We start from the raw sequence: 13,731 nt of genomic DNA, 5'->3' as shown, positions 1-13,731 counted from the left end.
GGTTGGGTTGTGGTCTTGCGGGCGGGTTGCGCCGGGTCTGTGGTCTTGGCGGTGCTGCAGGCGTGCCGGCAGCGATGACAGCTGAAGGGTCCATGGGTGTCGGCTGGTGATGCTAGCTTGCAGTTGTTGTTGCGTCCTGGGTTGAGAGCGTGAACTGCCGCTGGGTCGTAGCGTTGGCGTTGAGGAGGACCAGAGTTCCTGGCGTTGGTCGCGGTCGGACTTGCCATTGGGGCGCTCGCTGCCTCCATCCACACATTAAGTAGGGGTCGGGGAGGGCTGGACAGCTGGGAGCGGGGAGGGGAGCTGGATTTGGCCGGTCGCGTTGGTCATGCTGGGGGAGAGGGGCCGCGGGGGCAGCAGCGGCAGGGAAAAACAGGCAGAAAAGGCAAAAGAGAGGAAAGAGTGGAAATGAGGCAGTGAAAAGTACAAGAAAAGTGGGGGAAAGACACAGAAGGAGAGTGAGAGGGGAAGATTAAATCACTGAAAAACAAGTGAAAATGAAGGAAAGACAGGGGAAGTGAAAGGGGGAGATTGAAATCAGTAAATAAACGAGTGAAAACGGAGTAAAGACAGAGGGGGAGTGAAAGGGGGAGATTGAAATCAGTAAAAAATGAATGAAAACGGAGGAGAGACACAGGAGAGTAAAAGGGGAGATTGAAATCAGTAAAAAAACGAGTGAAAACTGAAGGCAGACACAGAGGGGGAGTGAAAGGGGGAGATTGAAATCAGTAAAAAATGAGTGAAAACGGAGGTGAGACACAGAGGGGGAGTGAAAGGGGGAGATTGAAATCAGTAAAAAAACAAGAGAAAATGGAGGAAAGACAGAAGGAGAGTAAAAGGGGGAGATTGAAATCAGTGTAAAACAAGTGAAAACGGAGAGAGAGAGAAAGAGCAGAGCGAGAGAAAGGAGAGAGAGGTCCACTGGACCACCAGGGATGAGGCGCAGGAAAAACCTGCGTGTGGAGGAGGTCCTCCAACAGCAGCACTCGAGAGTGCAGGGGCTCGGGGAAGGCCTCACTTGATGGTGGAGCTGCGCGGGGGGACAGCAATTTCACTGACAATGAGTCAGTGGTCACAACAGCAAAATTGATCACAACAGCAAACGACATGCTCTCCTCTGTAGCAGAACCCGGGGGAGACACAAGACTAGTATCGGGCAGTGGCGGCCCCTCAGCTATGGCAGAGGAGCGTTGCACCCCCACCCTCAAAAGTTGAAAAATAAAACAAGTTTATTATCGTTTTATTTTTCAACTTCTATGCGCTGCGTCCTGGGGGCGGGCCATTAAGGGGCAGTCAGGAGAGGGAGTGGTGGGCAGCATTGCTATCAGTGCGCATGTAGGTTTGGCTGGCCACAGACATGTGCACTGAGCGGTCTTCAACCCAGCTGCGTTGCCAGGTTGGAGAGAGCAAAGCACAGGCTCCCAGTCTCTCTGGGATTGCAAACTCCGAGCACTCAGGCCAATCCTGAGGCTGCTTTCAAACATGAAAGCAGCGTCAGGATTGGCCACAGGGGAGGATGGCAGCCTGTGCTGAAGTGAGGACATGGAAAAAAGCATCGGGCGGCAAGCAGAAGTTAAGTTCTTTTTATTTATTTTTTTAATGTTTGTTATCCGTTTCCCCTCCCTCCCCCAACCACCTTGTCCGCGCCTCCACCCAAACACCAGCCACTACTGGTATCAGGTAAAGTGTCATGCTCACTGGCATTGTGACGCACTTCAAATCAGTTGTCCTCATCATATTGGGGAACATAATTGTGCCTGTCAATATAGTTGTCATTTTCAGAATCTGTGCAAAATAAATTATGTAAAGTCTGGGGTAAGGGCAAGGTATCTGAATCAGATGGGATGCCAAAAGGTCATGATAATTTTTCCCTATACATAGCTTTATTTTTTCATCTCTGGATTATGAAATGTTATAATCTTATAATCCATCTAATGTTATGGACCAGGTTGCAGGTCCTGATATGATTAATCATCCAACACATAGGGGAAGGGGGTGGAGTTCTACAATAGACTATATTTTTGTATGCCCTCTAATTGAAAAACAGTTGGTCTCTGCTGTAGTCGTACCTTCCGACTTCGAGGACCATAACCCCATTAAGGTAACATTATATACAACCCGACGGCCTATTTTTCAGACTGAATGTGGGGCGGCAAATTTATTGGTCTCAACTGATAACCTAAGACTATGATGGAAGGGGGCCGGCAACTCGGAAATCTTCAGGACATTGGTAAAGGGCAATATGCCACTTATCGATTCCTGCCTTTCTCTTGAATCCCCACCAGCGCAGGTAATTGTGGATTTCGGGAAGATTTGCCAGACAATTAAAACTATTCTATCTAAACCTCTTCAAAAGGTGGCATCTATCCCTAGATGGTTCAATCATGACTGTTCCGAAGCGAACAGGAACCTACGTAGGGCATTAACTACAACCCCGAGATGCCCCATGATAGTTAAACGGGCTAGAGACGAATATAAGGTGGCTATCAAAAATAGGAAGAATGAAGTTTTGAAGGAACGCTGGGACAAATTGTCCGACGCAGCTAACCTAAAAAATGGTAACATCTTTTGGGCGGCAGTGAGGGAAGTGCGCTCTATGGGCCAGTCACTGATGCCAATTAGCTGCAATATAGCTAGCGACGCTTGGGTGGAACATTTCTCAACTATTTACTCCGTTCCATCCCTATGCGATTCAACTCCTATTCCAGGTAATCCAACACCTATAGATATTAGTATTTCAGAAGTAATTGAAGCAATTAATCAAAGTCTAGGCAACAAAGCCCCAAGCCCAGATGAGCTGCCCATAGATTTAATTAAGTGGAACCCGGCCTTCTGGGCCCCCCTGCTTCTGAATATTTTTAACAACTTGACGTTGGCAAAGATACCTGATACATGGGCTAGAAGCATAATAGTCCCGATCTTCAAGAAGGGAGATAGATCACTTCCGTGTAACTACCTTTCCATCTCCCTAATAGACAATACCCTCAAAATTTTAGGTAGAGTCCTTTATGATAAAATTGCGGATTGGACAGAAGCAAATAACATCTTAGATCCCTGTCAGCTGGGTTTCAGGGGAAAGGTGGGAAACTAAGGAACAATGCCTCAACCTGAACCTAATTATTGGTAAATATACTATCGCTAAGAAATCCCCGGTCTATATGGCTTTTATGTATTTGTCCACAGCCTTTGACCTAGTTAATAGGTTAAAGCTGAGGGCAATCCTTTTGGCGGGGGCCTGGTTGAAACCCTGGTGAACTTTTTGGCATTTTTGCACAGAGACCTTAAGGCCCAAGTAAGAATTGGGGCGGGTGGAGAGGTCTCGGGTCTCATTAATATTGGCAGGGGGGTCAGACAAGGATGCGTGTTGGCCCCCCTGCTTTTTATTATACATATCAATGGCCTAAATGCCTCCCTGAAACTGGCCACCCAAGACGTCCCATACATTAATAAAGAAAACATCCCTGTGCTGCTTTATGCAGACGATGCAGTTCTTATAGGCCTACACCAAATTCACTGCGCCTTTTAATAGTTACATGAAAAATTTAGACCTGCGGGTACATTTTAAGAAATCATTTTTAATGAGTAGCTGCCCGGGCAAGCATGACATTCGCCTGATCATAATAGATGGCCATAAAATGACCTCGGTAAAATCTTTTGTTTATTTGGGATTGGCCTTTGCTGCGAACAGCTCCTGGAGTGAGCATTTAGCTCACGCCAGGAGCAAGTTCTCAAAGGTCACCAATTCGATCTTAAGCATACCTCGCCCTAAGACCATGGGTGCACTATTAGCCGTACAGAAAATGTATAAACTTCAGTGCACCCGGTGGCCACATATGGCGCCGAGATCTGGGGAATGGCCAACTGCTTAGCTACACAGCAGGAAGAGAATAGGTTTTGTAGGAAATTATTGAACGTCCCGATCTCAACCCCCCAATACATATGTCACAAAGAGCTTAATATCAATTTTATAACTGATTTTATCCGGGCACGTCGGTACTTATGTGGAACGCAGTATGGAAGAACGAAGCAGCTTCCTTGAAACAGTTGATCATTAAGGACTGTTTACGTTGTGCTAAGTAGTTAGAAATCCCATGGTTGAGCGGTGTGCTGAGTAGCTTGCGCAGTATAAATATGGAAAGCATTTTTTGGGATCCCACACTTGCTGCCTCAGTCGTAAAAAAAGAAATGCAGAATACTCTGTACTCCCTATATAAGATCGAGCGGGAGGCGGCAGAGGCTAGGAAAATAACTGTGCGCAACTACATGGTCATTGAATGGTACAGTCATCCACTCCATACGTATCGGTCCTTACCAATGAGCCGTTGGGAGACGAGTTTACTGTTTCACCTAAGAGCCGGCACAATTCGTTTTGCACTCTGCAATCCACTTGGTTATAGCCCAAATTCAAATTTTAACTTGTGCTCTTGTGACGAGAGGAGTGAGCAAACTATTATGCACTTTATATTTTTCTGCAAATACTATATCAAATATTTTAAACAGCTTTAATGTCCTTATTTTAATAAAAGAAGACCAATTAGTCTAGAGGTAGCATATCGTTCTATGATAGAATTAGCTGAGGTTGATCTTATTTTCCGCACTAGCACTTTCCTAAAATCTGCAGTAAGGGTGCGAAGATCCATTATGGACCCTGGATATTGTTACAAATAGATACTGCAATGTTTCTCCCTTTCAATAATTACATGTATTGACATGATGTATAGGTTCGCACAAGTCACTTTAGTACCTGTACACCGGATATTTTTAAATTATTTTTAATCTTTTTGGTTAATTGCTGTGATGTATTTGTTTTATGTGCTTTTATGGGTACTATTGTATCCGAATAAAGTTGAACTGAACTGAACTGAACTGAACTGAAAGTGACCAAAGGGTTCTTGTGTTTTTTTTTCCTAACCCAGGCTACTTTCTTAATACAAAAGGGGCTGCAGAAACTTGTGCAAGGTATTTTGTAATACACGTTGTGTGGACGCACACTTTGTGTCTGCACAATGTCTAGGGGATGTGGCCTAATATCCTATGATGGGAGGGGAGTTAGTAGTACAGTGGGCCCCACAGGCTCCTAGTTCAGGGAACTGCACTTGTTTGCACGGGGTGAGGTTTTTGTGGAAACCTCAAAATCAGGTTGGTCTGTCTAGCATGACAAAGATAGACTATTTCAAAGCCTTGCTGTCTTTCACTGCTCTGTATTTTTTTTGTAATTGAGTACTCTGTCCCAGTCTGTGCCAATCAATACCTGATGAAGGTGTCCCCTGTATAGACAAAAATTGTACGTCCATTACTGTAATACAAAGTGAGAAGCTGAATTGATCAATGTAAACTCAGAGATGCATCTGTAAAGCCCTGTGTTAGACTGCCAAGATAAATGCAAAGATTGCTAATACACATACATTCCTGCAGCTACTCAAAAATGAAAAGAGCATAACTGGAACACTATAAAACTAGCCTGCACATTTACAAGTACTGTTGCTATAGCAAACAATAGCACTTTGGAAAGATCAACCAAAATCAACGTTGTAACTGATGCACCTGTGTAGAAGCCTTTGAGATCACATGCTTTACAGTATCAGCATTTGCAGCTGAACACAGGCATCCAGTACCTGCCTGAACTCAGGCATCCAGTACCCGGGTGAACCCAGGCATCCACTACCTTGGTAAACACACTCAGACTCGCAATTACATAAAATTACCTCACTCCATTTTATTTTTTATTTCTCCTCCAGTTAGTAAAAGAAAGATGTGTCTCTTTTTATACATATGTACAAGTTCAGTTATAAAAATAGACATCACATTCAAAGAGAAAAAAAGGCTTTGCATTTTTCAGGCTTTCGGCTAAATAATATACATATATATGTACACGCAAACACACACACACACACACATACATACATACATACACACAAACACACTCGAATCTTTATGGGGTAGGAAGGTAAAGAGTGAAACATTCTCATGATTTAACTTATTGAAAGGACTCCTTACACAAACACAAAATTAATTTTAAAAATCTCTCTTGTCGAAACTGTTCAGCCACTTTTCAGGTGTGCAAATTAGAGGGGGGAGTCATTTGTGAGTTCAGCTCATAGCCAGTAAAGGTACTAGAAAGGACTCCTCTGCTGCTTAAGACCTGGAAATGAGCAAGTGCTACATTGATAAGCTACTTGATTGTTATTAACCAGAAGGGACAACACAGATCCTGGCGCACCGGATCCATGCCAGATTCTCAGGAGATCCAAATTAAAGATAAATTTACATATGACAAATCTAAATCAAACTCATTTAAACAGTTGGTGGTTATCCTGAAGATCTAGCATGAATATGGCCCAGAGATATCCATGTTGGACACCAGCAGAATGAAGGTACAGGCAAATTTTGCCATTCTTTAAAGATTTTGAAATGCCTATATGTTTGTCATGGTCAATGCAAGCACTTTACGGCACAGTGCCTGAAAAGTAGTCTTGCCCCTCATTTGGAAGCGGCGAGATGCACAAAAGGAATGGAAGATAAAAAGGACATGTATTGTTCTATTCAGCCCACAAAGTTCTTTATGAGGAGACCTCTTCAATGAAACCACTTTGGTCTCTATAATTTTGTGGGGCACAGGAAATTTGTTTTCTTTTGCATTTTAATAAAATAGTAACTGGATTTGCAATATTTCAAATGTTGAAAATACCAATCCAGGCATTGAATCCTGCAACTTTGGACAGAAGCTGGTCCGTCCTCTTTTTCGTGAACAACATGGTACAACACATTCAAATTATGCACAGCATTACGTCTGTGTATATCATTACAACCATATCCCTGTCATTCTATAAATAGCAGGCATCAAAATGCCCGGATAGTCCAGAACTTGAATTTCAAACCACAGCAAGTAGCAGGCACTTGCGTTACTCAACATGGGCTTTGGAGAAAAGTCATATTTCTGGCAATTAACCCTTCTCTGCGGCAGCAGTAAACAAGCAGCAACAGGGTTATAGAGGGGCAGCTAGAAAAGAAACAAAAATGCCCAAGGCGGCTTATTGCATTAGACAGTGCTACAGTCCAAACTCTCAATACTGGGGCCACACCCCAAGAACCCTCCAGTGGGTCCCTCTGGTCGCGGTTGTCTCTCTTGATAGGCCCTTAAGGAATTCGAACTCCATTTCAAAAACAGCAACTTCCCTGGAGGCCCGCGCCCTTTCAGAGTCACTGAGGTGGGCTATGGCAAAAGTCCATAGTGCAGAATTGCTCTTGCAACTCAAAGGATGCAAATGTTCTGATGTTGTACAGCAAAACCAGTGTCAGGAAAACTAGTAAGGGGGCATCCCCTGTCACAAGAAGGCATCACAACCATGGCAGCATATTATCACTCAACCTAGGCGTGATCGTAGATCTGGATCACGGTTCTTCCTTTGCAAGTCAATTGAAAAGAAAGCGCTTCTTAAGACACCCGTCCAAATTGTGCTGTATTTTGTTTTCAGCAGATATGCCTGGGAGGCCCTGTGCCTGGCATTATTCATACAACTTCCAGCTGGATGAAGAAGACCATTTAAAATTCTGGTCTTAAAGCAAAAACTGTGGGTGACTTGAATTTGCTATCGTCCCCCTGAAGTACTAACTCCTTTATTTGCTTTACGAATTGTGGGTTCCGGGGTCAAGTTGCCACTCAAGTTCAGGCTTTTTGGGGTCCCAGAAACACTGTTGCCTTTGGATAAAGAGGAGCTCAAGGGAGATGAAGTAGTTGCTGTTGCAAAGTCCACAAGCCCTGCTGGGCGAATCAACGAGGTTTGAAGAGGGCTGCTGGCGGAAATCCCTGAAAAAAAGCAAGATTAGCACAGTCATTAGATGTTAAGAAAGCAATTGTGAATTAAACAGTTTTTATACTTCTTACTGTATTTGGAAAAAAAGCATGTAACATAAGGATGTACAATTAAATTGCATCTGTCACTTATTACTTGTACCTCAACGGAGCAATCTAGTGAACAGTGACACAACAGGTTTTACTATCCCATCAAAAGCCCTTATTGTTATTGACTGTTTGTGACGTAAGATTGACTTAGGAGACAAGCTTTATACTTTTCACTGGATGACCCTTTTAGGGAGGAAAGATAGCAAGACAAAGAAGGTTACCAGAACAGAAGTCAGACATCATTTCCTGTGTCTCTACAGGAAAGTGAATCAACTCTTAGAATGCACATGGCAAATTTGTTGGAGGGTTCACTCAATATGAGATGTTGGATATATTTAACTGTTAAGGCATTTTAAACCCTCATTACCGAAATGCCAATCAGTCAAACAAGCAGCCTCAAAAGTCAGATTCAATAAATCAAAAATCGAATACTTACAAAGTTAAAAAAAAAATCAATGTAATCTCATAGAAGAATAGCAAACCTTTGTTCACAAAACTTTTAAAAGATGTATTTGTACTTCTGCTTATCAGCACCATTTCTTGGTAAGAGGTTTTTCATTTTGACTAAACTTTTAATTGTTAAGAAGTCTTTCAAATCTTTTCCAGTGAGCCTTGCATTGAAGCAGGATCTTTGACCATCCTCCAGTTTAAGAGTAACCTTCCCTTTATGTCCTTAACAGCCATTGTGAGGTCAGTTGGACATGTACGGCGGGCCATGCATTCAAGGGTGCTCTCAAAAGGGCTTTTCCTGCAACGCAGTAGTTTAACTGAAAGCAGGACAGAGCCTATCAACATGTTTTTTTTCTCAAGACTTTTTATCTGCGACTCCGTCCACAAGGGCTGCATTAACTCTGCTTTTGGCGCCATACCATAACACCAAAAGCCTGAAAAGGCTACAGTCAGATTCTGAATCGGTGTTTGAATGCCTGTATATAAAAATCTTTTATGCCCAACACCCATAATATACACAAACACAAAGCTTGCATAAAACGCTTATATTGATTTTTTTATAGTGCACTAATCACCAGAGAGGGTACCCAAGCGCCAGAAATACATTTAAAATGAACAACATATCATGGACGCTGAACCAAAGAGCCTGGTGAATTATTCTCTCCTCTCACAAATAAAGGGCCCTTAATGCAATTATTTTCAGTGTCAGAGTGTCTGTAACTACCTTTGTGAATGGTCTCACTTAACCTCCTTCCTCTTCACTCTATACGCGCCCCGGCCACACAACATTGGTGGTCTTTAAACAGGATGGCCTCTGACAAGATGGTAATCTTGACTGACACTGAGGGCAAGCTAAGGTCCAGGACCTCGCCCGCCCTTCTCACCACTGTAGCAGAAGAAGCTCCCTCCTCCATAGCCACGTTAGGAGAACACACCATGTCAGTATCTGGGGAGGTGTCCAGTCCACTGACATCCAATTCCTCAACACTAGTCCATACTGGAGTCAAGGAGCTGGCATTTCGCAGGGTCCAGTGGCCCTTCCATTCCTCCCCAAGTCCTAGCCCTTAGGAATAGGGCTCAGGCTCTGCTCTCGAGGGTAAGGCTCAAGTTGGCGCCGGAGTCAGAGTCATGCGATGCCCCTCTGGCTCTGTGTTGGAGTTGGGGATGAGAATGGGGTTGGCCCGTCAACATTGGGACCGGCAGCGCAGAAGGTCGAGGTGGTACGACAGGTGCTGGTCCCGATCCGTCCATGGATTCAAGGGGAGGACCGGTGAAAGAGGCAGACCCACCGGTGAGGAACCAGTAGGGGCTCCCCCCGAACACGTGGGCCCAAAGGCATGCCAGCAGAAATGGACCACCCAAATATGAGGTGCAAGGCCTCATAAAATTAGCGGAGTTGGGAGGGGGTCACATCGGACCCTCGAAACTCGGAAAAATGGTGGCTGGCCCAGGCACATACTCAACTGTGAAGCCAGGCCTTAAATCACATTGCTCTGTCGATGGATGACTTCAAAGGACGGGGTGAAGTCAAAGACCTTTTCGACTTCTAACTTTTCTTCTTTTTGTGGGATTTCCCGAATGCCTGGACGACTTCGATGATGATCGATGGCTCCGCAACCGAATCCGGACCTTTCTCTCGACAAAGATTCAGACTGTTGCAGCGTCTCAAAATGAGCGGCAAAGAGCTTGAGGCACCACTACCTCAAGGCCTTGGGGTGCATGGCGTGGCAGTCAATGCAGGTCTTCATGTTTTGGTCACATTCCAGGCACCAGAGGAAAACAAGCTGGTCTGTCACCAACATTGTCAGTGACGGGCACTGCAGGGCTTGAAGCCAGCTTTCCTAATGGACATCCCTGCAACAACAGGAGAAAGATCTCAAAAAACATCAACAAAAGTTTGAAAAAATGTCAGTAAAAATGACTGAGTACCTCTCTCCGAATCTGCGCTGACTGGTGCAGAAAGAAAAGAACTGACATCAGCGCACTGGGGTGGCACCTATATAGTCACCGTACACATCACTTCTGCTGCAGAAGGCACTGACAATGCTACGCAGAGCCGAACAACACCATCTACCTGTGCACAGAGGTATTGCTCACAAAAAAATTCAGAATCCAGTTGGACTACTGCTGGAATAATTGTAAGGTAAAAAATCTGCAGCAAGAAGTCTATCAGATTTCAAGCTGCAGACTCCTCACCTTTTGAATAGATACCAAAGCAGTTCCTATGTGACAGTAGGTCTGTGAATGGACTCAAACCAGAAAATCTTTCAGGGCCAAGCGGGTAAAATGCCCCTCTCGGCCAACTGTCGAGACACAATGGTGTTTCATGAAAGTAAATAAAACAGAATTTATAAAGCGCTTAAGGCCCATGGGCTTCTAGGCGCTGTAGTGTTGCAAAACCACATAGTGAACTAATAATGTCACGTGGTTAGGACAGGCCTGGTTAGAAATATCACCATTTGCATGCTCACATTTCTTAAGGAGCCTTCTCTTTTCAACACAATGACTTTTTACATACATTTGCATGTGTGACCATGCAGGATAACAATATCTGAATCTGCATAGCTTACATTTCCATTTCGTAGGCACACTATAATGACACCTTGAACATTCAGTACAAGGAATAACGTTCACTACACAGTTATTATTTATGTCATTGTCTGGTAGGCGATGACAGCCTGACGGGCTGAAACATGACCACTTGGGTATCTTTTATTGTATATAGAGAACAGCTTCCTTGTTAAAGGGGTGGAACACTCACCTGACACTGTGAGGTCACTTCATGTTGGAATTCCACCTCAGCTAATTCCTGCTTACCTACACGAGGGATGCCCAGCTCTACACCAAGCCACACAGCCTGATGACATATTACCTGCAGGTAATAGGGAATTAAACCACCCGGCCGGGAATTTGGCAGATAAACACACCTTTGGCAAGACTAGTTTAGGGAGCGCAAGGTAGGAGTACCCTATACACAGTACGTATATACCTTCATAAATTCACTGCTTTAGCACAATGGTGGAAATGTTCATCGTTTTCACTGTTCTTGTAATGTTAATCTCTGTTTCACTCTATTGATTATCGCAGCGCACGTATTTTATAGAAGAATCACAGTTCTTCAATAAATATTGAAATGCCTTGTTGAACACTAATTGATCTGCTATCATGATTTCCTTGGTGGATCAGAGTTGTCATGTTCTAAGGTTGTAAACGCATTTGATACCCTGTAGGGTCAGGGGTATAGATGGTGCACTGTGTGCTAGCGGGATGAGGGCCAACATATCCTGAAGGTGTGCAGAAAACTAAGTATAGCACAATCCTAACGTTTATGTTGTCCGACGAACGCACAGTTTTACAGAGGATGTAAAAGCCGTGCAACAGAGTACTTCAGATTACACTATCCCTATCTTATAAGGTAAACAGTCAGGTTTTCAAGTCTTTTCTAAAAGGGAGATGCATATTCAGGGATGTAAGATGACGTGGAAGAAAATTCCTGAGCCTTGCCACTGCAACTGAGAAAGCTCTGCCTCCCCATTTCTTCTTCCGGGCACTCTGGACTATTATCCATTTTTGGTGTGCTGAGCAGAGATTTCTAGCAGGTACATATCATTTGAACATGGCATTAATATTTGCTGCGTTTTCCACAAGAGTGCTTTAAACACCGTACATAAGGTCTTAAAACCGGACATGTTTCTCTACCGGGAGCCAACGCAGGTCTCCGAGTATTTTTGACACTGAATGCAACTTTGAAATGTCCAGCATGAACCTTGCCATTAGATTCTTCAACCAATTGCAGCTTTGCAAGAGTTGACCTATTGGACTTGAGATAGATTGCATTACATTAATTTATCCTCGAGAAGACCAGGGCAAGAGCAAAGTGCTTACAGGCTGGTAGGGCTATAAAAGAATGTCTTTGCAAAACTTGCGCGTAATGGAAGATGATCCGGCAAATTGGGATTTGGGACTACCATGACTCATCACTGGGATCTCCCTGTTGTTGGACCAGCAGGGACAAGGTCTAATTGACACGTAATCCCGACGCATCACTGAAAAGCTGCAGGATCTGAAGGACCCTGGGCCCAGTTTCGGCTGGGCGGAACATGAATAACAGGACATTGTCCGCGTAGAGGTTGATGTGGTCTTCCGTCGCAAGACCCCAATCGAAACCCCTTACCTGTGCGTCACATCTCACCCATGTCACCAAAGGTTCCATAATCAGGGCAAACAACAGCCGGGACAAGGGGAAGCCATGTCGAGTGCCTCACTTGATAGGAAATTCATGGGCTGGAGAAGGTGTCCTCGGTCAGAGTGGTGCTCTGCTCTATCACTGACTAGTCGCGCGCATTTAGAGCGCTTACCTGTAACTTTTTAATTCGCCTTTTTTGTATTTTATTTATTTTGTGTTTCATTTCCCTTGTTTTTAAAGCGCCGCATCGGCCCCTTACATGCACCATAATCCATCCTTAAACCCACCGCAGCTTTGCGGGTCCGGTTCCGGGGAGGTGTGGGGGAGCGCCATCTTAGGATAGTATTTGAAGCTATCTGCCACCATCTTGGAGCGGTTCGGCGCTCGTGCACTCAGGCAGCGTCGGCCTACTTAAAGCTCCACTTCCCGACGCGCAGCGGTGACTCGCAGCGGGTGCGCCTTCCCTGCGCCTGAGTCGTGCCAGAGTCCTGCCCGCCTGCGCTCGTCAGCGTCTCGGAGGCGGTCGGGGCGGGACGGCTGGCTTATCTTTTATCTTCTGCTTTACGTCGCTACCTGCTGCCTTAGTAAGTATGCTCTCCTATTCCTCGGCGGAACTCCTTTCTCTGCGTGGCTTACGCGGCACTTGTCATCATGTTTTTCCCGGGGGTCGGGCTCTCAGGAAGGGATGCTCGGAGTGTGGCTGGCGTCTTCCAGATCTGAAGGGATCTTCGCCGGATATTCCTTCGCTCCACTACCATTGTCTCCTTCTCAACACTAGGTCATTGAGTTGTCACTCCCTTAACATTTGGAATCTGTTGCGGGAGTCTAACACATCTTGTTTATTCCTCACCGAGACTTGGTTGGGGGAAGGCTCTGCCCCTGATTTGGCTAATGCCTTACCTCCTAATTATAATATCTTCAGGAGGGACAGAGTGACTGGTAGAGGTGGAGGAGTGGCGTTGATCATGGACAATCACATTTCCTGCACGACCTTTCCTGTAGATAATATTCAGGGTTGTGAGTCCCTAGGTTTTACCCTTCACCTTTCTCCCTCACAAGCTTGCACTGGGATTCTTCTCTACAGAGCGCCAGGACCTCTTGGGTCTTTCTTCGACGAACTTCAAGTGGCACTTTCTGTGCCGTGTCTTAGGTCAGAACAGTGTATTTTACTAGGTGACCTTAATTTGCACAT

The 13,731-nt window shown here is 44.8% G+C and overlaps 1 protein-coding gene across 1 annotated transcript in view; it reads right to left on the bottom strand.

The window, feature by feature from the left end:
• Nucleotides 1–5,691: 5,691 nt before the first annotated feature.
• Nucleotides 5,692–13,731, bottom strand: part of INO80 (INO80 complex ATPase subunit) — a 534,228-nt gene continuing 526,188 nt past the window's right edge. Inside the window, exon 36 of the mRNA XM_078659770.1 lies at nucleotides 5,692–7,807. Within this exon, the coding sequence (XP_078515896.1) occupies nucleotides 7,590–7,807 (218 nt within the window). The 3' untranslated portion in view covers nucleotides 5,692–7,589. The remainder of the gene's footprint in view (nucleotides 7,808–13,731) is intronic.

Source organism: Lissotriton helveticus, chromosome 9, assembly GCF_964261635.1.
Source record: "Lissotriton helveticus chromosome 9, aLisHel1.1, whole genome shotgun sequence".
Classification (NCBI taxonomy): Eukaryota; Metazoa; Chordata; class Amphibia; order Caudata; family Salamandridae; genus Lissotriton; species Lissotriton helveticus.
The sequence above is the reverse complement of the archived record's forward strand: the minus strand, read 5'-3'. Positions and strand labels throughout refer to the sequence as shown.